The following is a 26,724-nucleotide window of genomic DNA, read 5'->3' on the forward strand; positions in this document are numbered from 1 at the left end:
CAGCGCCCACATTGACGCCCACTTAAACAAATTATCTGGCGCAGCTTGAGCATACAGAAGAACTATCACTCTCCTGTTGTATTTAAGTCAAAAGGAATAAACTGTGGGATGGCAGCTATAGGTACCCTTGAATACTTTAAACCTACTGCCTACTGTTGTGCCCTAAATTGCTAAGGGACACACAACAATTGCTAGAGCACAGCACCTCAAGGCTGTAAAGCGATGAGAATTAAAGAGCAGGGACTTGCTGTGGGAGGCCTGCACTGAGAAACCGTCACAGGGACTGAATCACGGGAAAGGCTGGTTTCAACCATTTGATTACATTGATTTCAAAATGAAATGTCAGAATCTCAGAAATTAAATTATACGACAAAGACCTAGGAGATTTGTGAACCTCAATGCCTCCATGCCTTTCCAAGCTCCTATAAGCCTTAATTCCCTGCAAACAGCAAAGAATCCTCTGGGCACTGATTTGTGTTTTCTTAGGGGGGGGGGGGGGGGGAGATTTCTTATGATACAACAGAATGACAGACTGAATGCTTGACATGATGCTGCTTTTTAATGTAGGACAGGCTCCTATTAATAATGTATCCCATTTCACGTAGTAACATTAGCTTTTGTTCATCTATTCACCATACCCAAGACTATACCCCGGGCACAAGGTCAGAACATAACAGGATATATACACACACACAAACAGACGAGGAGATCACACACTGACATACAGGAATATGCATCATCAGTCACTAGCTAAATCAGGAAATGTGCTGATATTACACTCACAAAAGAAATCAGAACTTTTCCTAACCAGAAACCATGGATGAACAGTGAGGTTCGCATCCTAATCAGGATAAGTAAGGGATGCAGCATTCAAAATTGGGCAACAAATCAGAACTAAAAGTCAGTCAGGATCAATCTAAAGAATGGTACTAAACATGCAAAAAACACACTCAAACAAGAATTAGAGGAACACTAATGACCCACGGCGCATGTGGCAAGGTATATAGGCCCTCACAGACTACAAGAGGAAGAACATCTGTGCACCCGCCCATGATGCCTCCCTGCCTAACGAGCTCAACACCTTCTATGCTCGGTTTGAAGCCAGCAACACAGAACCAGTCATCAGAGCTGCACCCTCCGCAGCCAACCAGGTGCTCTGGCTGTCTGCAGATGAGGTGAGGAGATGTCTGCCGAGAGTGAACACATGCAAGGCTCCAGGACCTGACGGCATTCTCAGAGCCTGCGCCAATCAACTGGCATGTGTACTCACAGACATTTTCAACATGTTCCTGGCCAAAGCTGTAGTCCCCACCTGCTTCAAGACAACCACCATCACCCCAATACCAAAGAAAACCACAGTGACATGCCTTAATGACTACCGACCGGTGCCACTAACACCTGTCATCATGAAGTGCTTCGAGAGGCTGGTCATGAGGCACATTAAGGACACCATTCCAGACACACTACTGGACCCGTACCAATTCACCTACCGGCCCAACAGATCCACAGATGGCCCATACACACTGCCATATCCCATCTGGATAAAAAATACACATGCAAGACTACTATTCATCGACTTCACCTCAGCTTCTTACACCATCATTCCAGTGAAACTAGTCAAGAAACCCAGTGCATTGCGTCATGACACCAGCCTCTGCAACTGGATATTGGACTTCCGGACAGACAGACCCCAGGCTGTCAGGCTTGGAAACCACACCTCCGGCACACTAACTCTGAACACTTGGGTCCCCCAGGAGTGTGTGCTTAGTCCGATGCTTTACTCTCTCTACACCCATGACTGTAAGGCCAAAAATAACACCAACTCCATCATCAAGTTTGCCGATGACACCACAGTTGTAGGTCTGATTACAGAAAATGATGAAAGGGCCTACAGGGAGGAGGTCAATCTCCTTTCAACACTGTGTGAAGACAACAGCCTCACCATCAACTTCAGCAAAACAAAGGAGTGTAACACAGCTTGCTAATGGTTATCCTCAGTTTACCACACAACGGAGAAGTCTAGGGCTCACAGCTCCAGCCATAAGCTTGTTGAAGCACTTAAATAACTCGTACAAAATGTGCAAAATGTACAATGGCGCTGAGAAATTCACATGCTATAAGTTATATGTTTCATAGAAGTAATTTGATTCCAGGAAATCCCGATTTGCTAATTCATCCCGAGTGCAGGCTAAACTCTATCATCAAAGAATCTAGGGTTCGAACAGAGATAACCACATTAGTGTTAGGTTTGGTAAGGATGTACAGTATATTTGAGTATCATGAGCATAGAAATAATAACTGAGGCCATGTGATCTTAAAAGCCAACCAAGTGGAAACATGCTGAAAAGCAAGGGGCCCAGTATTTAGCCCTGAGGAACACCAGACTATAGAATATCAATTTCAGATCTATACCCATTAAGAAAGACAAAGTGACAGCGATCAGTGAGGTAAGACTTGAACCATTTAAGAGCAATGTCAGAAACTCCAAACACAGTCTCAAGGCAGAAAGTAAGATGTCATGGTCAACAGTGTCAAAAGCAGCACTTAGATCAAGAAGAATGAGTATAGAAAGAGAACCAGAATCAGAAGCTACTAGAAGATCCACCCAGATTGGAGGGTTTCGAAAAGGCTATACATATTGTCTGTAGACAACCGTAAACGCCACAGACCGACATTGTACTGCATTGTACCAACTTAGAAGTGATAGATTTGGAAATTGAGGAAAGATTTGCTTTATTGCAGACTACAGCATTAGTAGTCTACAGAAGTTTCAAAGTCTCATTAAACACTAGCCTACTAAGGAAAATTATTATACAGATTTTATTTTCACCCAAATGTAAAATACATTCAACATGAATTCATTTAATATTTTGGAAGACATCACCAAACCAAAGGTTTAAAAGATTTATTGATTTTTTACTGCTGTTATTCCAGGTGGATTTTCTATAAAGTAAGGCTTAAATCCTGGCTCACTTGGCAGATGGTAGAATTATTTTGCTGCCGTTTCTCCTGTATTACCACTGGAAAACACTACTCTCTATGGAGGACATGCATATCTGCTACGTAAGCAAGATATATTAGGTGGGAAGAACCGAGTTAAGCTTGTGTTCCTGTCTCTCAATGAATAATCTGAATTTTCTATTACTATTTTTGATCTGCTCTCCAAAGATCAATTTTCTTTGCTGATTTCTTACTATTGTTGTTGCTTATTTGTACCTTTACTGGCAGGCTGTAAAAGGGGGGCTTTTAAGGAACTACAGAGAACATTAATATATCCATATGGCATTAGGATAGGTATAAAAGGAGACAAGACCATGTTTTCCAACTATAAAAAGGCACCTTTTAGTCAAGATACACACAACATACAATGCCCTCCAGATTTATATAAGAAACAATGAAATAGAAACAAAAATATCATACAATACAATAATTTCTGGATTAGATTACATTAAAATGTTCTACTACAGTTCAGATGTTGATCACATAGTTCCTATAGGTGTACTGCTATTCCTGTTCTTTAACAATGGTTTAGATTTTAGAGCAGTTAGCAAATTAAATTTGCAAATGATATAGAAATAGGGCAACCACAGAAACAGCAGCAAGGAAATGAGCTTAAACAAAATCATGGCTTTGATAGATGCTGGGCAGTTTAACATTGATCCATTAACAGGACTTGTCACGTGGGTGAATTAAGCTGTATGAATGTGCATTAAAAGGATCCAGGTGTTTATGCACCTTCTTCTGTTTCCTCATCATGACAATGTGGGTAAATAATAAAAAACAAGTAAATACACTGAGGTTCTGCTCAGAGTCGTGGACCTCAGGATTCCCAGGATTGCTGTTTAGTCCCAAATTGGGTTTTTTTCTTATTTTCAGGAAATATCTGGATGAAACTTAAATTCACTTAATTATTAAGCTACCAAACCAGCAAGATGGACAGAATGGTCTCCTCCATTTGGCAATCTTGTGTATGTCCTGTCATCAAAGATTCCAGTTATCATGACTAACCTGTTCATGGTGTTTTCGTTCAGATGTAATTTCTGCACATTATTAACTGGAAATGTCTATCTGCCCAGAAAAGCTTAATTAAGTCATTCAGCTGCTACTAATTTTAAGCAGCAAATATGTGACACTATATGTATTGTACGCCTTTCTCCTGCTCAAGATTAATAAGTCAAATGAGATGAGAAATATGTACTTCAGCACTAACTTGTTCTATCTTTCCTATGGTGTTTTTGTATGCAATTATTATTATTGAGACATTAAAAGGAAACACGTCCCCCAGACCAAAAACTGTGTTTACTTGCTGTACTGCTGTTTGGCTGAGCTTTATGTTTTGGGCACTTTTGCATAATACAGTATTTGGTCTTTAAGAACTGGCTACAACGGGCAAAATAGAGTACTGTGCTTCAGTACTCAACACTTCATCTTTGTTAAATAATAAAATTTCCCATAAAACATAGAGAAGACTATAGTTATTCTGTAATTGGTAAATGTAAGGGTTGTGGTAAAGTGTAAGTTTAGCATTCAGGTCAGTTACAATTAGGATTATCTGTAAATTTAAGGTTACATACATTTGACATAGGACTGAGGTTTAGGCCTGTTTCCATTCATTTGGTCCATTTGTGTGAAGATCAATATCCTGCAGTATGGACTTACTTGTGTATATAAACGTAACAGTATCAATGTTTGTAGTTGTCTCTTACTAATAAACAATGATAAATACTACTATAATTATCATAATTTTTTTAAGTAGACCACAAAATCACTATAATTATAGTTGCTACAACAGTACTACTGTAGTTTTAATTATTATTGACCCCAGGGTCAGTCTGTATTGTGAGATATATTAAGAATAATGTTTGTAGCCTGATTGAAAGAGTAAGCATTGTTTGGACTTTCTTTGCTCATGTACTGTAATATTGATTTTCAATCTGAAGTTACTGTGTTTTTATAAGGAGGATGATAATGAAAAAACATTTAGTGTACGTTGTAGCTTCTTTCACCTGTGTTCTTACTGTGCACTTTCTAAGGACCATTTGACCCAGGGCCAGCTTGTGAAAATCCAATTCAATAGTGACTTATCTTCCTTTGATTTCTAATCCAGCTCACCTGGCACAGGGCAAAAGGGTAATAGACCAATTTGGTGGATTCCACTAATATACAGGTTTTTGACAATCAATTGCAATTCCGTTTTGTTCTTGCTATGGAAAGCAAACCTAAACAAATGTGTTGTAACTTTCTGTGCTGCCTCTTTATTACAAAACTTTAAGTAAAGACAAGTTCAGTACAAACACTTGACCTTTACTAGATTCTGGCATTTCTAGATTAAATACAGATACACCAAGTAACACTGAAGAAAAAGTCCTTTTTGTGAGCTAAAAATTGTTATTGATTTTTATGTGCTTTTACGTTACCAGATCAACAGAAGATTTGGACAATGCCAATGACAGAGTGATCAATGTGAGCTTTTGAACCCTTTAATTTCCTTAGTTTCACAGAGGAAAAGGTCCATCAAGGTGCTCCGACTAAAACAGCTTCACAGGAGAGATGCTCAGAGATGTCAAATTGTTTTAGAAGGTTTTTTAGAAGGTCTTCTCTAAAACTCATGACTTGAGAGAAATATTAGGAAAGTCTCTGGGCAGCCGTGATGTAAAAGTAATTGGATCTGATTAAAGGGAAAATGGACAAAGCACATTTCACTCAAATTTAAAACAAAGTAAAAAATGTTATAGAATACAAATTTAGAATCAATGCCTATTTTAATTATTGAATTAATTTTCATTATGTAAATTGAGAAAATCTTAGAAAGACAGTTGATTTTTTTTTATTTAATTGAGCAAGTACTAAAAAAAGAGTGCAGGCCCTTTAACTTCAAAGCATGAGACTGAAATATTTGTCAAAATATAACCACAAGTTTTTCTATGCCTTCAACTTTCACGTACAGAATAATTCCTAATGAAAAAGGACTTATTTTGAAGTAACTAAATTGCAATTAAAAGGATTCTCTATGTGTTTCACATTAATTTTAATACTAATTACTAATGTTTCCACTATAAATGACATTTGAAAAACAACACTTTAATATGCAAGTTTCTAGTACCTGTTTAGAGGCCATTTTTTTCTTTTTCTATCTTCTTACTCTTTCTACAGCATATGAAGTCTCATACCAACCTAGTATTAAAAATGCTACACTAATTATTCCTGCAATCTGATCTGTCAATGCCCAACTCTTCACTTCACGAGTCTGTAGAACACAATAATTCAGATCAAATCATTACAACTATAAATGGCTTCAAGCCTGGGTGACAAGCATAACATTAAAAATAACTGTTTTAATGTTTAATAGTACAGGCAACTGTAACTTTCATTAAATTATATAATCTAATACAGTGCTTGCTTTTAATGGAACTTTGCTTTTATTGAATGGAAATTACATATCTTTACAAAGGTGCACCAGATATAGGTTGGCAGCTGCATTTGAGTTATATTTTTTCTTCCTAAATCATTAATTTACTTGACATTTAACTGTGCATTATTTATTATTATTTTTTTATCTTCTCTATAACTTACTGTAACTCAGTTCTGAGAAAGAAAGATCTGAGAGTTAATACAACAGTAGAACAAAACTTCAGGCTCTACAGGATTTACACACCATTTATCCAGGGCTGAGAGTTAATCGGTATTTCTGAAGGAGCCATACAGGTGAAGCTATAGTCCAATCACATTTTTAATCACATATGATGTATTTCCTCTACTTTATTTTTTCTATATTAAATATTTGTGATGAGCTCCAGTTTTCTAGATGGTGATTAACGTCAAAAGCACTATTTTCTAATGTCACCAATTATTAGTTAACCTCTTGCTCTCAGACAGTCAAGCCACCAGACAATCTATTCAAGACAGGGCTCTCCATTAGACCAGTGAGACCGGTGCTCCAACATTAGAGCTTATCGCACTAAGGTTACTGCTTACATGCCTCTTAATAACAATGGCTTAAGTAATAAAGTAAAATAAATGACCCAGCGGAGACTTGCCATCCCCTAGAGGTCCTGTTACCAGCACTTCGGGATTCCAGTCTTCATCATTGACAGAACTATGAATTCTGGATTGTACCAGCAGATTCTTCAGGAGAATGTCAGGGTACCCATCTGTGAACTGAAGCTCAACAGAAGCTGGGTCTTGCAGCAGGACAATGACTCTAAACACATAAGTCAGTATATCAAAGAATGGTTGAAGCAGAAGAAAATTTGTTTTGGAATGGCCAGGTCAAAGTCCAGACAGAAATGTTGTGGCAGGACCTGAAGTGAGGAGTTCATGCAAGAAAGCCCCCCAACATCACTGAGTTGAAGCACTTCTGTAAGAAGGAATCGACCAGAATTCCTCCAAGCCAACATGCGGGACTGATCAACAGTTACCGTAAACGTTTGGTTGAAGTAATTGCTGCTCAAGGGGGTCACACCAGTTTCTGACAGCATAGGTTCACATACGTTTTCTGACAAAGACATTTTAATGTTGGATCATTTTGAGCAATACATGAATGAAAAAGTATATCATTTTTGTGTTATTTGTTTTATTGGGTTCTCTTTATCTATTTTTATGACTTTGATGAAGATCTGATCACATTTTAGGTAAGATTTATGAAGAAATTCAAAAACTTCTAAAGGGTTCACAAACTTTCTAGCACCACTGTATATATTTCTAAACACTATTTACAACGGACTGCCTTCACAATCTAAAACATTAGCATTTGGAAAATGTATATGAATAAACAGATAAAGAATTGTGCAAGGATTCAGAAACACCATATTTCTACACATAAATGCAGACATTGGCCCTGTTTGGATCTATTTAAATCTCAATCCTAAACACCACAACAAATGCTACTCACAATTAGAGACATGGAGAATCTTGGAACTCTGTTGAGCTCAAAACCAAATTGTTAATTGGGGAAAACAGTGCAGATAAAGCTTTCAAGATGTAAGTGTGTTTAATAACTGAGTAAACAAGAACATAAGAAATGTTAGAAACAATTGTCAGCAATTTAGCAGATATTGCTAATTTTGCAGTTACGCAGATAAGTTAATATAATATTTCAATCAGCCATTTTTGAAGAAAACTACACTTTAAACTTCAATTGAAAAGGATGTTCCAGACATTCACGTCTCCTTGTATAAAGAAGTGTATCCTATTATTTGGATTCCCACTAGGTTTCCACGGTGACCACAAATATCTCTATTTCACTAGTAAGTGTAAAACAGTCTCCTGGGTTGAACCGATCCATACTGCTGGGGATTTTGCATACTTTTGTTCCACATTGAAGAGATTTTGTTACCGTTAAGCTGTCTAAAACAATCCCTTGAGACCAGATAGCATTCTTGTTGCTCTTATTTGAAACCTAAAGCATCTTTTAATTTAAAATCTTTCACCTATACATTATGCAGAATATCCTTTACATTTCACACTTTTTATTATATACCTTAATACTGTTTGCTTTTGTATTGCTTCCCCACTTCATTAAACCCATGAACATTCCAAGCGCAGTTTCAGTATATATAAGAATTACATATAAAATATGCTAGTCCTATTGTGCAAATCACTTATAAACATTAAGATCATTTGCCAGGTGTCTGCCCAGTACTTCTGTACTTGCCTCCTTCCTCTATTTATCTGCACATTTAACTAGTTGCTAACTACACCAGGATTTATGTAATAAGTATAAGGAAGAGAAATGGACCTGACACAGATCCCCAAGTCCTCCACTGCTTCTACTGGCCCAATAAGAAATTGTAACATGCTGTTTCCTGTGAACAAGGTCTCATAAATGTTTTGTCTTAAGAAGCCATTGTGATCCAGAGGCCAACCTAGGAGTAACAGGGCTCTAAGCAGAACAACAGTCTGGCTAGGAACTGTTAGTGAAAAACTTCCTTCAAAAGGACCTGTAGCGTTGTTTACTTTTTCTCTGAATCTTGCCTTTTATGTAGTCTGCAGAATACTCTTTCTTCTTTTTCCTCCCCACAATTTCACCATTCCTTAAACTTGGATTTATTTGCACCAAGAATAAAATTATTGAGTCTTTAATGTTTTTAAACTTCCTCATTCTCTGTATTCTGCATCCATCTGTACCAAATTCAACACTTGTCCTACAGCTCTATTCCTTTGTTTTGCTTCTCTAGAATTATAATGCCTATAACGCTGTTAAGCCCATAGATTTTTTCCAGCTTAACCTATATAGAGTCTAATCGTCTGTGCCGTCATGTTTCAGTTCTTTAAGGCACTCCATCACCCCCTCTATCCCACCTGTCTTTTCAAAACATGCAAGCCCATTGATTTTACATTCATCACTGTATTCCATCCCTACATTCACTTACTACTATACTCCTTGAGTCTTTGCCTTTTATTTCTTATGCTTCCAGCATATACAGTTAAGAATCAATGTGCCATTTGTCTCAGCTGTGTTCTTTCAGCTGCCCTGGGCTTTTCTGATCCCAACACAATTGGCCCGTTGTGTGTGTGCTGCCCCCTAGTGTAGATATTCCTCAAATACTTTACACACACTCCTTCACAATAAATCAGTGCCCCTCTGGTATTCGCTACCCATTCTGCTTCTACAGGACCCATGTATTCCCAAAGGATACCCATTCCCTCATAAACCCATGCCACTTACCTCTACATCAGTCATTTAGCCATACGTTAATTCTCATTAGTTCCTCCTACATGTGGCAACAGTTTCCTGAAAAAATGCAGCAGACATTCTGCAACTTAGTTTACAAGTGAAAATCTCAAAATTTGTAGAATCATCAATTATTTTCCCAACACAGACAGTGCCATGGATTCTTCCCAGCTTTGGTCAGAAGTCTGTCTACTCACTCAAGGATGTCTGCAACTTTGGCATTTCTGCCACACAATTCCATCTATACATTTAAACTCAAGAGATACATTATCAAATTATGCCACCATGGGAGAAATTACATCAGCATAAGATGTGTATGCCCTGGCACAAACAAATACAGGAGGAAAACTGACCTGGGACACTAACAATATATCACTGCATTCTACACCACAAAGCGCAATGTGTGTTTGCAAATTATATCAGGGTTAGTGGTTTGAACCACACCCTAAGTCCAAATGTTTCTTAAAATGATTAATGCAGAATATGGCGATTTGCCCTATTCAGGTACAGTATGCAAAATGTTTTGAGCTATGAGGAGAAACTTTTTTTTATGTGAAACAGAGGGAGAAAAGTATCAACTATGATATATGGCTGTGTGATCATGTGCTTTTATTCAATACAACCAAAAATCTCAAAAGATTAAAAGCGAAACTGCAAGGGACCAAAAAATACCCAACAGATATATGATGGTGTGAAAGTTTTTCAAATTAGGAGGCATTTTTGCATTCAGAACTAGTAAGGTGTCTTGTCTTTGCTAAACAAAAACAAGTTGAACAAAGTGTTCAGGACTGGTGGCAAGATTACCGGCACATTCTTGGGCTCAATAACAGGTCTAACAGAGCAACATATTATTAATCTTAGATGACCCCTCTCATCAACGCTTTTAAGAACATACTCTCCTATCCTCTGGAAGGAGGAACCATGTCCCCTATTTAAAGACTAAGAGAGCATCCACTTCATTTATACCTAAAAGCATTCAATCGATGAACAATAAAAAGACTATTTGGAGGTAGGGATTTTATTATTGTTTTAGATACTTTACCAGATAACTGCCTGTTTTTATCCTATTGGATTCTTATTATATTGGATTACGTTCTTACTGAGCAATGTTTTAAATATTGTTTTGTATCATGGTATTGTACTGTTGTGGTATTGCATTATTGTCACGTGTTATATGTTATGAGCTTTTGATGTGCAGTACAAATTCTCTTAGCGGCAATAAAGGTTAATTGAATTTAATTTGTAAGAGAAGCAACTGTAGCATGGAAACATTTTAAATTTCCCTACTTGCTAAAACCTTCTTGCTCAAAAATGTCAAGATGTCAATGTCAATGCCAAGAACAAAAGTTGAGTGCCACATCTCTGACTTGATTAAACAGCTATAGTGCACTTAGGGTAAATTCTGACTAAGCGACTGTAGCTACACTAAATTTTTCCCCTTCCTACCCATCACGTTGCCACAACTGCACCTTCAAGCGGCCCAGATCCTCTCAGTGTATGAAAGCAATTCAAAACCCTGCAATGGCCTCAAACTGCAAAATACTTTTACCTATTTATTACTTTTTTAAATTAAATATCCTTTTTAACCCAGCTGTTGTTTAAGACAAATATATCAAGCGGTCAATTAAAATTTGATGTCTCACGTTTTATTTTTTACACAAGAAAGTGTATGTTTAAACTATGTGAAAGAGCTCAGGAGCACACTCTCATCAGAAATCAAGACTAACTGGGTGCTCTTAAGACTATTTTAAACTAAGACTTTAATAAAACTAAGTTAATATTTAAAAAGTATTTAAAAAAAAAATTTGTAACACTGTTATGCAGTACAAAGTGCTATAGTACAAGAATGGTGCTATAGAAAATATAGCAATGAAATACAGATATTTGTTTTGAGCGTTTCTTTAGTAAACTAGTTTTCATGCATCTTTCCTCTTTTGCTACCCACAAATGGAAGAACACAAAAAAGAAAGTTCCCATTCGTTACAGGAATCTCACCTTTGTGACAGTGCTAGACAACCCTGTTTTTGTGTGCAGTAAACAAAACACCTGACGTAGAAATTACAATTTACAAGAAGTACCAGAATGCAGTAGGCAGCCACAGATGTTAATAATAATAATAATAATAATTGCTTTTCTGGACACTCCACTCAAAGCGCTTTACAGGTAATGGGGACTCCCCTCCACCACCAGCACCTGGATGATGCGACAGCAGCCATAGTGCACCAGAACGCTCACCACACATCAGCTCTCAGCGGGGAGGAGAGCAGAGTAATGTAGCCAATTCATAGAGGGGGACTGTTAGGAGGCCATGATTGATAAAGGCCGATGGGAAATTTGGCCAGGACACCGGGGTACACCCCTACGCTTTTCGAGAAACGCCCTGGGATTTTTAATGACCACAGAGAGTCAGGACCTCGGTTTTACGTCTCATCCGAAGGACGGCGCCCGTTTACAGTATAGTGTCCCCATCACTATACTGGGGCATTAGGACCCACATGGACTGCAGGGTGAGCGCCCCCTGCTGGCCCCACTAACACCTCTTCCAGCAGCAACCTTAGTTTTTCCCAGGAGGTCTCCCATCCAGGTACTGACCAGGCTCACACCTGCTGAGCTTCGGTGGGTTGCCAGTTGTGAGTTGCAGGGTGATATGGCTGCTGGCTAATGTTAAACATTCCAAGAAGGAAAAGTTCCATAACCGCATGTAATAAAGCAATAAGTATTACAAAAGCAGACAAAACATGTGAATGAACAAAAAGGTTCTCAAAACATAAGACATTTTAGGCTTTAATTACTTTGGAAGGTCGTGGTTTCCACCTACTGGTAAGCAATGAATGCACATCATTAGTCAGAACACTGGGGAAACCAGTTCAAGGCCTTAAAGGAATATTGTGAAAGGACAAAAAAAGTGTAGGACAGAAAAATTAAAATTAGTGACAAAAGTGCCAAAAATCCCTCACATAATATGGTCTGCTTGGAATATTAAGGGTCCCGTCTATGCTGCTCTATTACACAGTTGGGTTAAGTTGGGTTAACATTAACTGTCATGGCATAATACTGAACAGACAAAATGGCAGTGTCAGACTCAGAGGTAAAACAGGAAGAGCTGGTCTCTAAAGTTAAGAGATTTCATCAGTGCTGACTTTAAACTTTTCTCAAATTCTAATAGAAACTTTCTAGAAGTCACAGATCTACAGCAGAGAAGGTTGTCACAGTGGGTAAAAAAAAACAATGAAACCCCTTTACCGTATATTACTGCCATGTCTGCTGCCTTGAACTTCAAGATCCTTCCTAGAGATCCTCACATCTACAAGCCACTTACAAGTAAACAAGCAGGAAGGGACAAACAGCCAACATCGGTACAAAGAGAGCTTAAGATTTGTTTACCTTCTAACAAACCAACATTGGTTTATTAGTATATCTAATAAACAGATAAACTGATACTCATAAAACCCACAATAACCTTTAAAGATAAATATCATGCATCAATTTTCTAACTGCTTTATCTAATATAGGGTCATAGGGGAGACAGAGCCAGAGCCTGTCCCAGCAAGCAGTGGGCACAAGGTGGGGGACACCCCACACAGCATGCCAGCTCCTCACAGGGCACACAGGGCATAGACAAGCACACACTCACACCAGGGCCAATTTGACCACAAGACAAAGAACCTACCAGCATGTCTTCGGTGCAAATAGCAACCCAGGAATTGAACCCAGGGCCTCAGCCCTGCAAGGCAGTAAGGATAACTACTGCACCACCATACTGCCCATAAACCTAAATTAATCATAGAAAAGTCTACAGTTTTAACGTGCTGCCACAAATAACGTAAGGCATTGGTTCTCAATCTTTTTAAGTCACAGCTGTATTGCCAGGTACAAAAAAGCCTGATCTGAAACAGATTTATCTTGTATATTGGAAATAATAAAAATAGTATCAAAATTAACCTAACCTATTACATGCTCTCTACCATCTTTGAACTCTGAGTATCTTAAGTTCCTTCAAAAGTTATGGGATTGGACATTATATTGGTAAAAGCAATTGCTGTGTTTGTGAGAAGTGTACTAAATGTAGTTTCTAACAGACACACAACGGAATAATTGCAGAAACAGGGTTATGTATTTGTTACAACTCTGATTCAATGAGTCAACACATTTTTTTCAAAAAACTTTTTGATGTCAAAGTCACTTAACCTCGGAAAGCAATTTGAATTTTGTGAGATTCATCTTCAAATAAGTTAGCATGAACTCCTTTGCTGGTTAGTTGAACTTTTAATGTAACTGCATTTTAACAGCTGGCTTAAGTGTAGAACCAAGATCTTCTGACATTTTATCAGGACATGCAGTTAGGAGTTTCTTTTTCAAACATTTCTGAAGCCTTTATTTATATCCTTTATAGAAGCTACACCATCAGGACAACAAGCAACTTTCTGCCAATTTATTTATTCTGTCCTTCACTCTAATGTTTGACAGTGGAACAGCTTTTAATTTATCTGTAATCTATACACGCTGGTTTGATCTTCAGCAACAGTGTGGTCTCCCTTTTCCAGCATTTCAAACTGAACACCAGAAAGAAACTTGTTTGACCTGCTGCACAACACACTTTTGCATTTTGTATATTAATTGGCTTGTTTCCAGTTGAAATGTTCCCCTTTCCATAAAAAGCACTCATGGTAGTTATAAGTAGTTCAGAGGTGTTTTGTTTCCTAGTACCTTGTTAATTTGCTTGGTTTTGTGCTGTCAATTTCAATCATTTTGCTGCAGTTAAAACACTGAGGTTTTTTGTCATTAAGTTCTCCCATCAATTTGAACACCATACTGCTGCTGGGGTATGAACATGCCTTATTTGTTGCTCTTGTGGGCAGAGGCTTAACTACAGGATGCCTTGCAGACATTTTGAAGTTTTGGGGAAACACCAGCTCTCTCGATATTCCACATACGGTTAATTAATGATGCCTCACCTTGCAGATGAATTGACAGTCTCTGAATACCATCAGTTGCCATAACAACTATTAAACGTGTATCCTAATAAATGTAAAACAATAACATGAATCATAAAAGTTTTGTATGCTTGCACAACTACATCTCTAAAAAATTGTTTTAATTTTAACATAAAAAATGCAAAATGTAAACTACGTCAGTGCTATTCAAGTCTCAGGTACCCCCAGTAATCTCTGTTGTTCTCTACCCCTACCACCACCGTGAGATCAGGAACTGATGAATGAAGCACAATGCCTTCTTTTAGCTGTTTTTAAAAATGACTTTACAAAACTTGCAATTAATGCTACACAGTACTTCATAAGCCAAATGAAGTGCAAAGCAAGCAGGCTTTGCCACCAGACCAGAGAAAGTCTACTACTTCTAAGGCAGCTGTTCCTCCACTCTGTGAGAAAAACTCAGAACGGCTACACAGATTCACATTGTACTCCCCTAGAGGACAGAAAGCAAGAGAAACAGAGCTACGTGCAGATAAGCTGTCAAGGCTGGGTATTCCCTGAAGTCTGTTTCTTCTATTCACATCAAACAGAATAAAACAAAGTTCCTTTTAAAAAAACAGATCATTAAATAGAATACAGAGCAGCTCTGTTTGTATAATAAAAGAAATTCAGTTCTGATTGCTAAATGGGACTAAATGTCTCTAATAAAACAGCAATTTTCCTAAATGATTAAATTAGTTTTTCCTTGACATTTCCTCGAAATATCCATATTTGTAACAGTAAAAAAATATTGTAGTTGATTTTTTTTTAAAAATCAATAGAAAAGTGAATAACAAGTGAAAAATATGTTTAGGTTTCATGGCCTAAAAAATAAGAACAGGAGAGAACAGTGAAACTTGATTTTCTGTGTTTTTTTTTTTATTTTGCTTTAAAATAAAGAAATTCTATAATGTTAGCATGACATGAAAAAACACTGTATATTCCAAATGTAGAAAATGCTGTATATAAGGTGCTCATACAGTTACATTCCCTGTTCCATCAGCTGTATTCAAAAACTGTATATGGAGCAGCAACACCTTTAAAACTTTAGGAAGAGACTATGATGTGAGAAGCAGGATCCCATATCTAAAAAACAGCACACACCAGAGGGCAGAGACAACAAAAACATTAATATCTTCCTGTGCAGAATGTAACCGTCCATAGGAACATAGTTCCTGCAGTGTCATCAGAATTAGAATTTGCTCTGTCATCCTTCTGTGCACATTCTTACTTTTCACACTTCTGTCTGAACAAACCAAATAATTTTATAATCAAAATGCACATACAGCAATAAAGCAAATTTTAATTGTTTCAAGTTATGTAATATTTAATATTTCTAATATTTTAGACAGAAAACTGAAAGAGCACAAATTGATATTCTAAAAAAATTGGCAGCCACTTACAGGACATGCAGGATTTTCCAAGTCAAAACCCATGTAGACAAAAAAGAAACCTATACAGAATGCCTTTTATCAAAGATGTAATGTTTTTTTTCTTGTTGAAGTTATTTTCTTGATGGGCCTTTTCTTGAGGTAAGATGTTTTATCTTGTATGACTTTGGCATTCTGGAACAGACTCACCACATTAGTCTAGTGACAGTACAATTGTAGCAGCAAGTGTTTGAGCACTAATGGCTTGTGATTATATTTTGCATGGCCTTAATTCTCCCATTACATATCCATCACTCAGCATTACACCAAAACCTTGACAATAACTGAGAAAATCAATAATGCTTTCAACATATTTCTGTAAAAGTACTTTGGTAAATTGTAAAAACAGAAACATGAAGAATCTAAATTAATTAATGAAATTTGTGTTAATGACATTCATGTTAGTTTGTCCATTTGATATACAGATTCTGAGTGGAGGCACTGTAGAAAGGAATTAAACCAAAACAACAAATAAACACACAGCCTGTCAAGTAGTTTTGAGTTATACTGGGAGTTTCCAGTAATCTCTGCACAAGTTCTGCTGGGAATGGGTGCGAATTGGTCATTGATTCCCCAGTTTACCACATGACTGCAACTTCCACCACCTGCTTAGAGCCTAACAGTTTGCAACCACAAGAAATGCCCTGGTACTCAAATCACTGCAAAGTCCTGTGAGGCACAATGAAGCTGACAACAGGCCAAAAGAGACAAAGATCTGACAGTGGAGGTGATCTAATAAAAAGCTAAGCTAAGTTAAGCACTGTGTGTGCCCTGTGATGGACTGGCATCCCATCCTGGATGTAAGCTGCCTTGTGCCTGTTGCTTGCCAGGCTAGGTTCCAGCTCTCCCCACTATCCTGTACTGGATAAAGAACTTTAGAAAATAGATGGATTTTTAAATGTATATAAACAGTATATACTGAATATGTATAATGGGTTCAAACCTTATGAATGTTAAGTGATAGTCACTTCTGGCTAAACCAAGAAAAGATACTGTCTTTTTATAGTGCTCAGATATATTTCTACAGAAGAACAATCTCAGGGTAGTGCAATGGTTATTAATACTTACTATAGTAGCCATACAACACAGTGTCTTCAATCTGTTGTCTTGTTATGTTGTTTGATGCCCATTCCTTAATCAAACAAAAACAGAAACCAAGGGGTTAACATTTTCAATTGCAAGCATTTCATTTATACCACTAATGCAGGAGAAAACATTTTCTTGCAAAGGTAGGCAAATAAAATACTCTTTCAGAATTGCCCATGTTAATAAATTGCCTCATATTGCTCTAAATAAATCGGAAATCCTGCTCACACTGTGGTAGTTGCATCAGATGTTTAGAAAAAAAATGCTTAGAAAATGATCAAACATAAGTACTCCTTTTAAGGCATAGCTTATCTAACTTTTCTGTACCTTCCCTCTCACCTCATTTCAGGTACAACAATTTTTAGAAACATTTTTAGAAGGTTTTTCTAAATGCAGAAAAAATGAAAATTGCATTCAAACTATATTAGAAGACAAAATAATGTGAAAGATCTTAAAATGAGCTGAGAGGAAATAGCACAGGGTAGAATACAACTGGTACACTTAACAAGGTGCATAATTCACCAATGGGCCACTACAAAGCTAACTGGCTTGCTATGCACATTCCCAGGCAATAAACTTTGAAAAGCTTTTTAAGAAGCTACTGTACTAAATTAGTATTTTCTCCCTCATACTGGCTATTTTTATGCCACAGTTCTATTTTGTTATTTATGTGTAGAAAAGTAATGTGGCTATAGAAAGTTACAGTAAAGAAGTAATAGAAAGAAGTTTCTGCATACTTAAATCAGAATAGAACAGCTCTGAAAATAAACCTAGTATCACAAGACAGATGTCTCCATTTCAAATATCATCAAAGTACTGTCGGAAACCACAACACCAAAGACACTCAACACATAAACACTTTAAAATGAAATGCTGTCTCCTAATGTACCACGGCACAGATTAATGCATATAATTCTTAGAATATCATGTTCTGCATCCAAAAAAATATTTGGATCAACAGGAAGATGTTATTTCTGTTATTCTAGTCGGAATTTGTTTCGGAAGTCTTTGAATAGAAATCATCAGCAGGAGAGTGATAGTTATAGCTGCTACCTCACATCTCCAGAATCCTCAAGCTGCTATGTGCAGCACACATCATCCTTACCTTGACCATAGGATTTTTTTTTTCCTTAAGTGCCCCGGTTTCAATTTACAATTGCCTAGCCAATTTAAACTGTATATGAAACTTTGTATACTTTGTATTATTAGAAATAATACAGAGACACAATAAAGGCTGACAGCTCTGATTGTTAATTATATTCCAGTGTTTTCTTTTCTTAAAAAGATTATATTTTTATAATATATAGCTTTTGGATCTTACCAATAAAATCAATGTCCTTTTTCTTGTTTATAACTTCAGGACCAAAAATTATGGTTTAAAATAAAGTACTTAAACTATTTGTTCATATTTTACTGTAAGCAAGCCCTTAAGTAGGCACACTGTTTCTATACACAGCACCTCCTTAGGAGTACTAGGGGTACCACCATTACAGCTCTTGTTAACAGGATTCAATTCAGGATATTGGAAATAAAAACAAATTAATATTTCTTTCAACAACGCTTCCACACCATGGAGCTCCTGTATTTGAGAAAGAAACAAATCCCACTCTTTAACCTAAATATTATTGTTTCAGAGCACTGGGATGCTATCTCATAAGTAATAATTCCTTACATTTATATAGCGCTTTTTCTGGACACTCCACTCAAAGCACATTTGAGGTACTAGGGTCCCCCGTTCACCACCAACAAGTTAACTACTCTTTTTAAGGCATAGCTCACCTAACTTTTCTCCTCGTCGTTTGCTATTATTAAGATCACCCAGCTTGTCGTTTACAATAATTAATAATTAAAATTAAGATCAAAACAGCATTAACATTTTGAGCTTTGCAACCAATTTAAATACCAGCTACCAAACCGTTAGATAAATTAACTGGAAAAATGGAAGAGAGGTAGTACTTGGATACTAATTGAGGAATAGGAAGACATGCTGAAATCCATAAAAATACACTAATTAACCTTCATGGAGAGAATATATACAGAAGGTTCTTGTGCATTATTTTAGACCCCCCAGCCACAAGTCAAATATGACAATTTTTTGCTGTTAGTTTAAAACGCTGATCTCTGACTGCAGCATGACAAAGGGAGCAGCCCCTTGCTGGGTGCAGAGGAGCATTGCCATTCTGAAAGATTCAGGGATTACTCTGAAACTGATCTCAATGTCACTCAATGGTGAGATCTACAAAAACAAGTGGGCAAGAACTATCCATAGTAACGTACTGTTACACATAGTCAAACAGTCCATGACATTATCACCATAGGGGAACCTGCATTAAGTGCTGCAGCATCAAGATGGCTCACAGGTCTTTCAAGATCCTGAAATTTGTGAGCTGCTCTAGGTGGTCCCTCCTTTATTTTTACATTCCTTTTTGATCATGTGCTGTCATTCCTTTATACTTCATACCAAAGGGGGTATCAAGTGAAAAAATGAGGTACAAGCCCTCAATTATAACTGTATAACAGGCAATCCATAACCTGTTATAATACTATTATCTAAAACAGGTTAATCAGTGCTGTACACAATCAAGAGTGAACATAGGTTTTACATTTCTAACATGTTTATCACATAAAAAGGGTAGGGGGGAAAATTCAACACAAAACATAGAAATAGAAAAGTATAAAACTACTGACAGTAGGATCAGTGCAGGGAACCATCACCAATAGCCACATCTACATATAAACAGTTCCATCCCTATACAACTGCATTATGTACTACAGTATACAGCATGCATGGCTAAAAGACATAAATATTTCTCCCTTACACAATAATTAAAATACTAATGCACTGAATTTACATTAATAAAAATAACACTGATCAACTAAAACAAAGAACTTTAATCACAAATTAATAATAATCAGCTTTAAATATTTCCAGCACTGGCTGCTACTGTATGTGTTCAAGAACACAGTGTGTTACTTTCACAGGCGCTGTCTTCAACTATAATGAGCACAGTGATTGTGTGTTATTTAAACTGGCACATTTAAAATTAACAGTTAGCCTACTGGCTAACATTAATAACTGTAGAAAGGCATTATGAATGCTCCTTTACAATTTGAAACAAACCAAAATGTATAATTTGTTACCCTAGGTAAACTAAAAATATTGCGGTCCAAAAACAATTGATTGTTGTGAGGCCACTACATGATATGTGTTATTTGTATGGCACAGGCTGTTAGTGTGAGGTAAGGAACAAAATTAATGAGAAATAAATGTAATCACACTAGAGACTGAAATTCAAAAGGTGTGCCAGAATAAGAGTACAATACTTTTTTTCCCCAACATGCATATTGGGGATATTATAAAAGGAATGCAGCAGTGATTCACTCGCAGGCTGGATTTGAACCAAACAAACAATAAAAAAAGTATAAGATTTGTGTGTAAGTCACAGGCTATAAGACTTTTGCAAAGATGCTTCACGTCTTGGTGGGGATTGAAAAAAATCTAGCTGATGGAGAAAAGGTCTCTTACAAAACCTCAAGGAAGAATTAAAACTTAAATTGAAGACCATAAATATTATAGATATTGCAACTATAATTATATGACTAGCACAACTGCCAATCAACAGATCCACTTCCTGAAAGTGCTGATTTTTTACAATATTTTGCAGGACTGAGGGTAGAGTATTTTTCTTTGTTTCGTATTCCTAAGAGTCCCCAGACCCTGGCTCTAATACCCCGGCCTAGAGTCTACTACTTGATCATGTCCCAGTATTGTCCCTGTGAATTTGAAAGTTCCTTCTTTGCACTAATTCATTTCTTATTTCACATTATGTTGGGAGTATTTTACATCTCAGTCACTTTCTGCTTAGTGCTGCATTTTTCATAGTAAAGAAGTATTGTCTCTTCAGTTTTTGGAGGCAAATATAATAAAGAACAATTATGCATTTCTCAATGACTGTGGACAAACTTCTAGTGAACAGTCTTTTAAAGCAACCTCCAATTACAAATAGTGATATCTGATTCAACTGGTAGTACCTTCTTTGTATGGAACTAAAATACGAAAAACTCACATGCAGACAGTGTATGAAGAAGAAATCAACTTTTGTCAAACCAAAAAATATAGCCTAGTAAAATGATTTTGTAAATGCACATATACAGATAGTCATTATTGAGCATGAAGACTGTTCTTTGTGATGATCTGTGCAAGAATCTTTTATTGCTCTGCAACTTTTTACTCTAGTACTCTATACTTGAGGACAGAATGTTCAGTCTGGCACCAATTGAAAATAAAATGCTACATGAATAAATGCCAAAACTAGAATAGCGACACAAAAGAGTTTCAAAAACACTGATTGTAATAAAGATGATCATATTGAGTTGATACTTACCTTGTAAGTGCCATTTTGGTATTTCGTGTAAGACACAAGAAAAATGTCCACTGGAAGCAGTGCTGATGTTATTAACGCAATGGCCAAGGAACATATTGCAGTTATAGTAGAGATCACCTCACTATCCTGGCGACTTTGATACTTGCGAATATACACCCAGCAGAAAGCCAAAATAACCTGCAGAAAGAAACAATGAGTTATAAACAAACCAAGAAGTTTGGGTCTTTACATCATATTAAAATAGCAATGTGGAGTTTATAAATACAATTCTTTTTTATTCTATATAAAATGTTATAGAGGTTTAGCATTGAGAATCATCAATTTCTCCCTTGGTGAAGGTCCTTTTCTTCTATAGGCTTTAGTATTTAATCTACATGCAGCATGTAAAATCAAACTATTATAGGTTATTTTCAGCAATGTTTCCATAATTTCATTATATTTTCATAAAAATTACTTGAGACAATAAGATGGCACCCTTTGTGAAAGAAATCTTAAAGTGGTGCTAAATTTCACTTCCATTAGTTCATCTCCTCTACTTCTTTCTCGCCAGCAGGCTATAAAGTTCATCTGGACAGCAAAACTAAGTCATAAGCCGTGTGTATCTGTCGCACAACGTACTCAAGGGAGATCGCAGTAAGGGAAAGAATAACTGATCCGTCACATAACTGTTTAACTTATGCTGATGGATGCATAAGCAAAACATTAACGTTGGTGCGATAGTACAGTTGTCAGTGGCTTAAAGCAGTACATGAACACAATGCAATATAATGTTGTTGGTCCAACAAACTGACCAACATACATTTTAAGATAATAAACGGTTGTCACGGTTAGTAGTGTTTTCAGAAATATCGTGTATCTTGCGCATTGTCGTTTGATAGGATTTCTCACTGCAGACCGCAAAAGACCACTTTTTATAAGTGAGACGTCCGGACATTAACATGTATGTGTTAAAGGGCTTTTTGTAACTGACAAGGCACGTGTTGTAAAGGAAGTGCTAGACTACAAAAAAGTTACAAAAGCTAGACTAACTGGCATTATTGAACTGCAACACCAGCTTTCGGCCTCTCAGGCTGACCTGAAAGTCGACGTCAAGTTTAAAGTAACTGAGGACACCCTAAATACATCAAAATACTTAATCTGATTCAAAGATAATGTATGTCGTATTTTTTTTTATTTTGTCATTATTTTGCATCCCTTACCAGAAGCACAAGAGCGAAAATAGACCACCCGAGCACAGACTCAGATAGCAACGCAACCGCCGCCATCTTCACTTCCTGCAACAAACACTGCTCCCACGTGTGCCTGCTGACGTCATATAGAGGCCCGCCGCGGGACGGGTCCTGCTGTCTGGGAGAGCGCGCTTGTGTTATTGGTTCCCTGCGCGGTCACGGCAACTCCGGTTAAAAAACACGACGTCATAGAACTATCGGAACTATTTTATTAAGCGCATATCAATGAGGTTGCAAATATGGAATTGAATATTCTGTAAAAAATAATGTGTTAAATAAAGTGGCTTGCACAGTGCATTCAAAACTGATTTAAAAAAACAAGCAAGAAAGCATGTCGCAAGACTACTCTGAAACTACAGTACTTAGCAATTTTAAACGTATAAATTTCTGTATATAGATGTTTTCCATATAGTAAAGAAAACTAAATAGTTTTAGTATACACTTTGCAATCTTAGAACTTCTGCTTACATAATTAGCACATTGGTGCTTCATAAAACACCCAGGAGAGTAAAATATCCAAAAATGGGACGTAATAAGACTTTCCACAGCAAGGATCGAGCATTAGCACCCAATATAGCAGTGGAAGCAATCGGAAAATTTGGATGAGGGATTAGCCTGGAAAAGCTGCTCTGTGTAGTAAACACCAGGCTAAGTGCAAGAAAACACATGTCTGTGAGACTCTTCACAGGAAGCCAGTAAAGAATCCAAGACTGTGTCAAGACAGGTTTGTTATACTGTATGAATGAACTGAACCAGGGGTTATTCTTTTAATAGTAACTTCTTTTGTGGTCGATTGTTTGCTGTCTTTGAGACAGGCAGTGAAAAGTGATGTGTGGTCAATCCAGAGAGCAGCGGTGGTCTGTGGTGGGAACTCAAGGAGATGCTGACACAGGAGCACTGCCTGCACACAGCTCCACAGTCAGCCCTGTGCAGCAGAGGAGGATCACGAAGTTACTTATCCTCAGAAAGTACATGAAGGTGCCGTTGCCCTTGGTCTAGGGATGTGTAAGAGGAACTTTGGATATTATCCAATAAAAGGGATAAATCTTGTCAATGAGCTTCTGCTTGCTAAGCCGCATTGCTGAGTGACAATTTAAGAGCTATTGAATCTCTCTCCTAATCACCAATATGTCTAACTCTTACATCTGCAGATCAATTACCCAAGATGAGAGAACTTTCATTAAATGCCAACTTCTCAGAAGCATATTAAATTAGCTCAGAGAGAGGATGAATTGGAGTGTTTTAGTACTTAGTTCATTTCTAAGAGTATATTTGCATACATGGTAAATAAGGGGCTACTTAGCATGTATATCACGTTAAGAACACATGTAGTATTTTACACATCTTGCACCAGATAGAAATGTGCTATATATCAGGTCCACCTTTGTAGGACTTTTGTATTTCCATGTGATATAAAAGTATTAGAATTTATATGGCTCCGAGGCAGATGCAGACAGAAGCCCTAGCTCAAAAACATTTTGAATGATTACATCATGGAAAAGATCAACTTTCTTGAAAGGAAGAAGAGCAACAAAAAGGTATGAGCTGGAGTTGTGATGGCTTCTTGGCTTCTTGGCTTCTGTTATGAACAGACACTCATTAGAGTAAGCAGTGGTGTAGCAGGAGGTAAATGATAATGGAATTGTTCAATGTGAAGAAACATAAAGAGGTCAATAAGAAAGTAAAATACACATAAACTTGAGGTGAGGCAACCCCTGATACTATCACTGCTGTGCAAATCGTATATTAGCTACTGTAGGTCATGGCCATACTGTTGGTTAGCCATTGTGTTTCGGGCAGAGATGCAGTCATCAGGGAGGACAGTGAAACTACTGGTAAAAAGTTTCTCATATTGAAGAATATCTACCATTCATTTTCTTTCTTTTCTTTTATGGAGAAAAGAAGTAAAAATAATGGACAGCATGTTTTTCTAACAATTTCTAACAATAAATAGAGGAAGACAATGCCTTTGAACTAGAGGTCAAACTGTTTATGCAAATATCCATCATTCTCAACTGGATCCTTAACTGGTCTGTAATGACAGCACACACAGTTTGGAGAAGCTCTTAGCTGATCTAAAAGTAATATGAACAACCAATTCAATAATTACCATTACACTGAGGAGACACTATGAATATATTGTACTTCACTCAGTTTTTCAATGGCACAGTGGCATTGCTTCCTCACAGCACTGGGGCTCTGGGTTCAATTCCTGCTATCTGTTTGGACTTTCTATGTTCTCCCCATCTTCATGTGGGTTTCCTCACATATTTCAAAGACATACTGAGGGGTTTATTGGCTTCTGGGAAGACAATTCCTGGTGTGAGTGTGTGCCCTGGGATAGGCTGGCTCCTGTCCAGACTGCACCCCACATTGTGCCTGCTGTGTAGCTGGAAAGGCTCCGCCTCCCCCAGCTGTGGTTAAAGCTTTTTAAGTGGTTAAAAAAATGGATGAATGGATGACTATAGCATTAGTGTTCCTGCTGTTGAAAAGGTAAATATTTCAGTATTGTTGAATAAACCAACAGTAAGAAAAACAAGCCTAAAACCTAAACTGTTTTACAAAGGGAGACTCCTGAAGAATGGTGCTTTGACCAATTTGACAGTTCTAAGCTTAGTGACAAAGCAAGATCAAGGTTGTTGAGACCTGTATGAAGGTTAGAAGGTTGTGCCAGAATTTAACAAGCTTAATATTAAAAAATAAAATCAAGGAAGAATTTCAAATAACTTGATTGTAAAGCAGGTGTCTGTGATTTATGTAATTAATCTCAATGTATTCTCATATGATAAAAATAGCAGTATTTAGCTGTTGCTATGGAATCTCTTTATTCAACCAGGTACTCCTTCCATGTCTGGACTGTGCATTCACACCAGAAACTTACCACCTACGGTCCATTTTACAGGAAGTTTTCAAAGTGTTCAGCTCGTCAGTTATCATGGAGCATGGCAAGTGTAGGAAAGAGAATGAATTTAAATGGGAGTCAAGGTATCAAGTTTATATATTAGGGAGCTGGTGATCAACTGCACAGCATTGTCCAAAGATAGAAAAGCAAGAAAATGCAGAAAGAGCAGAATGAGAAAACCTAAAGTTGTCAGCTAATTGTCAATTATGAAGGGTTTCAGACCATGAGATCATAAATCAAGATACAGAGATCTCCAACTCAACAAAAATAATCATCTTATTGGTAAGCTCCAAATCTTTTTTAGGCTAGTGAGTGAATTTTGGAGTAATGCTTGTGTAAACAAAGACTAAAATGATGAAAACTATTTTTTCTACTGTGTTTACCAAAATTGCATACAACATTCTAAATGTGGTCTTACTAGTGCATTGTACAATTTAAACATCACACCATGTCAGTTCCACACTTTTAACTATGTACTGTATCAGAACATTTTGTTTGTCTTTTTTTGATTCTCTACATTGTCTGGGTCAGAAGTTGTCAATAATGTGTCAACATGTCTTTTTCATTCTGCAAGTAGCTTCCTCAAAGCCAGTGTTCCTCACCTTACGTATCATGTAGGATCATGTTTACTACCTGCATGCAACACTTGCATGTAACATTTATCTTTATTCAAATTCCTCTGTAAAGTGTTGGCAGATTCTTCATTTTTAAATCTTTTTACATTTCCTCTGCAATTTCTACAGTTTCGTCATACTCCTAAATTGTTATTATCTGCACATTTCACTAGTTTACTAAATATACCAGAAACAAGATCATTGATATACAATAAATTAGTTGTGTAGTCCTAATACAGATTGCTCTGTTACTCCACTAATTCATATACTGTACATCGCCACAGTTTAAGAATTAAGTTTTCATGTGTACTTTCTATGATCTATCCACTATCACTAATTCCTAATCCGAGTACATGAATTACTTTGAATACCTAATGCCTTCAATTTTAGATTGAATCCTTTATGAGGATCTTTACCCAAAGCATTCTGAAAGTC

At 37.0% G+C, this 26,724-nt stretch overlaps 1 protein-coding gene across 1 annotated transcript in view; it reads right to left on the bottom strand.

The window, feature by feature from the left end:
- Window positions 1-22,862, bottom strand: part of lmbrd1 (LMBR1 domain containing 1) — a 91,291-nt gene extending 68,429 nt beyond the window's left edge. The window contains exons 1-3 of the mRNA XM_088609778.1: window positions 22,744-22,862; window positions 21,545-21,721; window positions 17,142-17,205 (exon numbers count right to left, since the gene is read on the bottom strand). Of these exons, the coding sequence (XP_088465904.1) occupies window positions 17,142-17,205; window positions 21,545-21,721; window positions 22,744-22,809 (307 nt within the window). The 5' untranslated portion in view covers window positions 22,810-22,862. The remainder of the gene's footprint in view (window positions 1-17,141; window positions 17,206-21,544; window positions 21,722-22,743) is intronic.
- Between the last annotated feature and the right edge of the window lie 3,862 nt (window positions 22,863-26,724).

The sequence above is a fragment of the Lepisosteus platostomus genome, chromosome 17, assembly GCF_059453375.1.
Source record: "Lepisosteus platostomus isolate fLepPlt1 chromosome 17, fLepPlt1.hap1, whole genome shotgun sequence".
Classification (NCBI taxonomy): domain Eukaryota; kingdom Metazoa; phylum Chordata; class Actinopteri; order Semionotiformes; family Lepisosteidae; genus Lepisosteus; species Lepisosteus platostomus.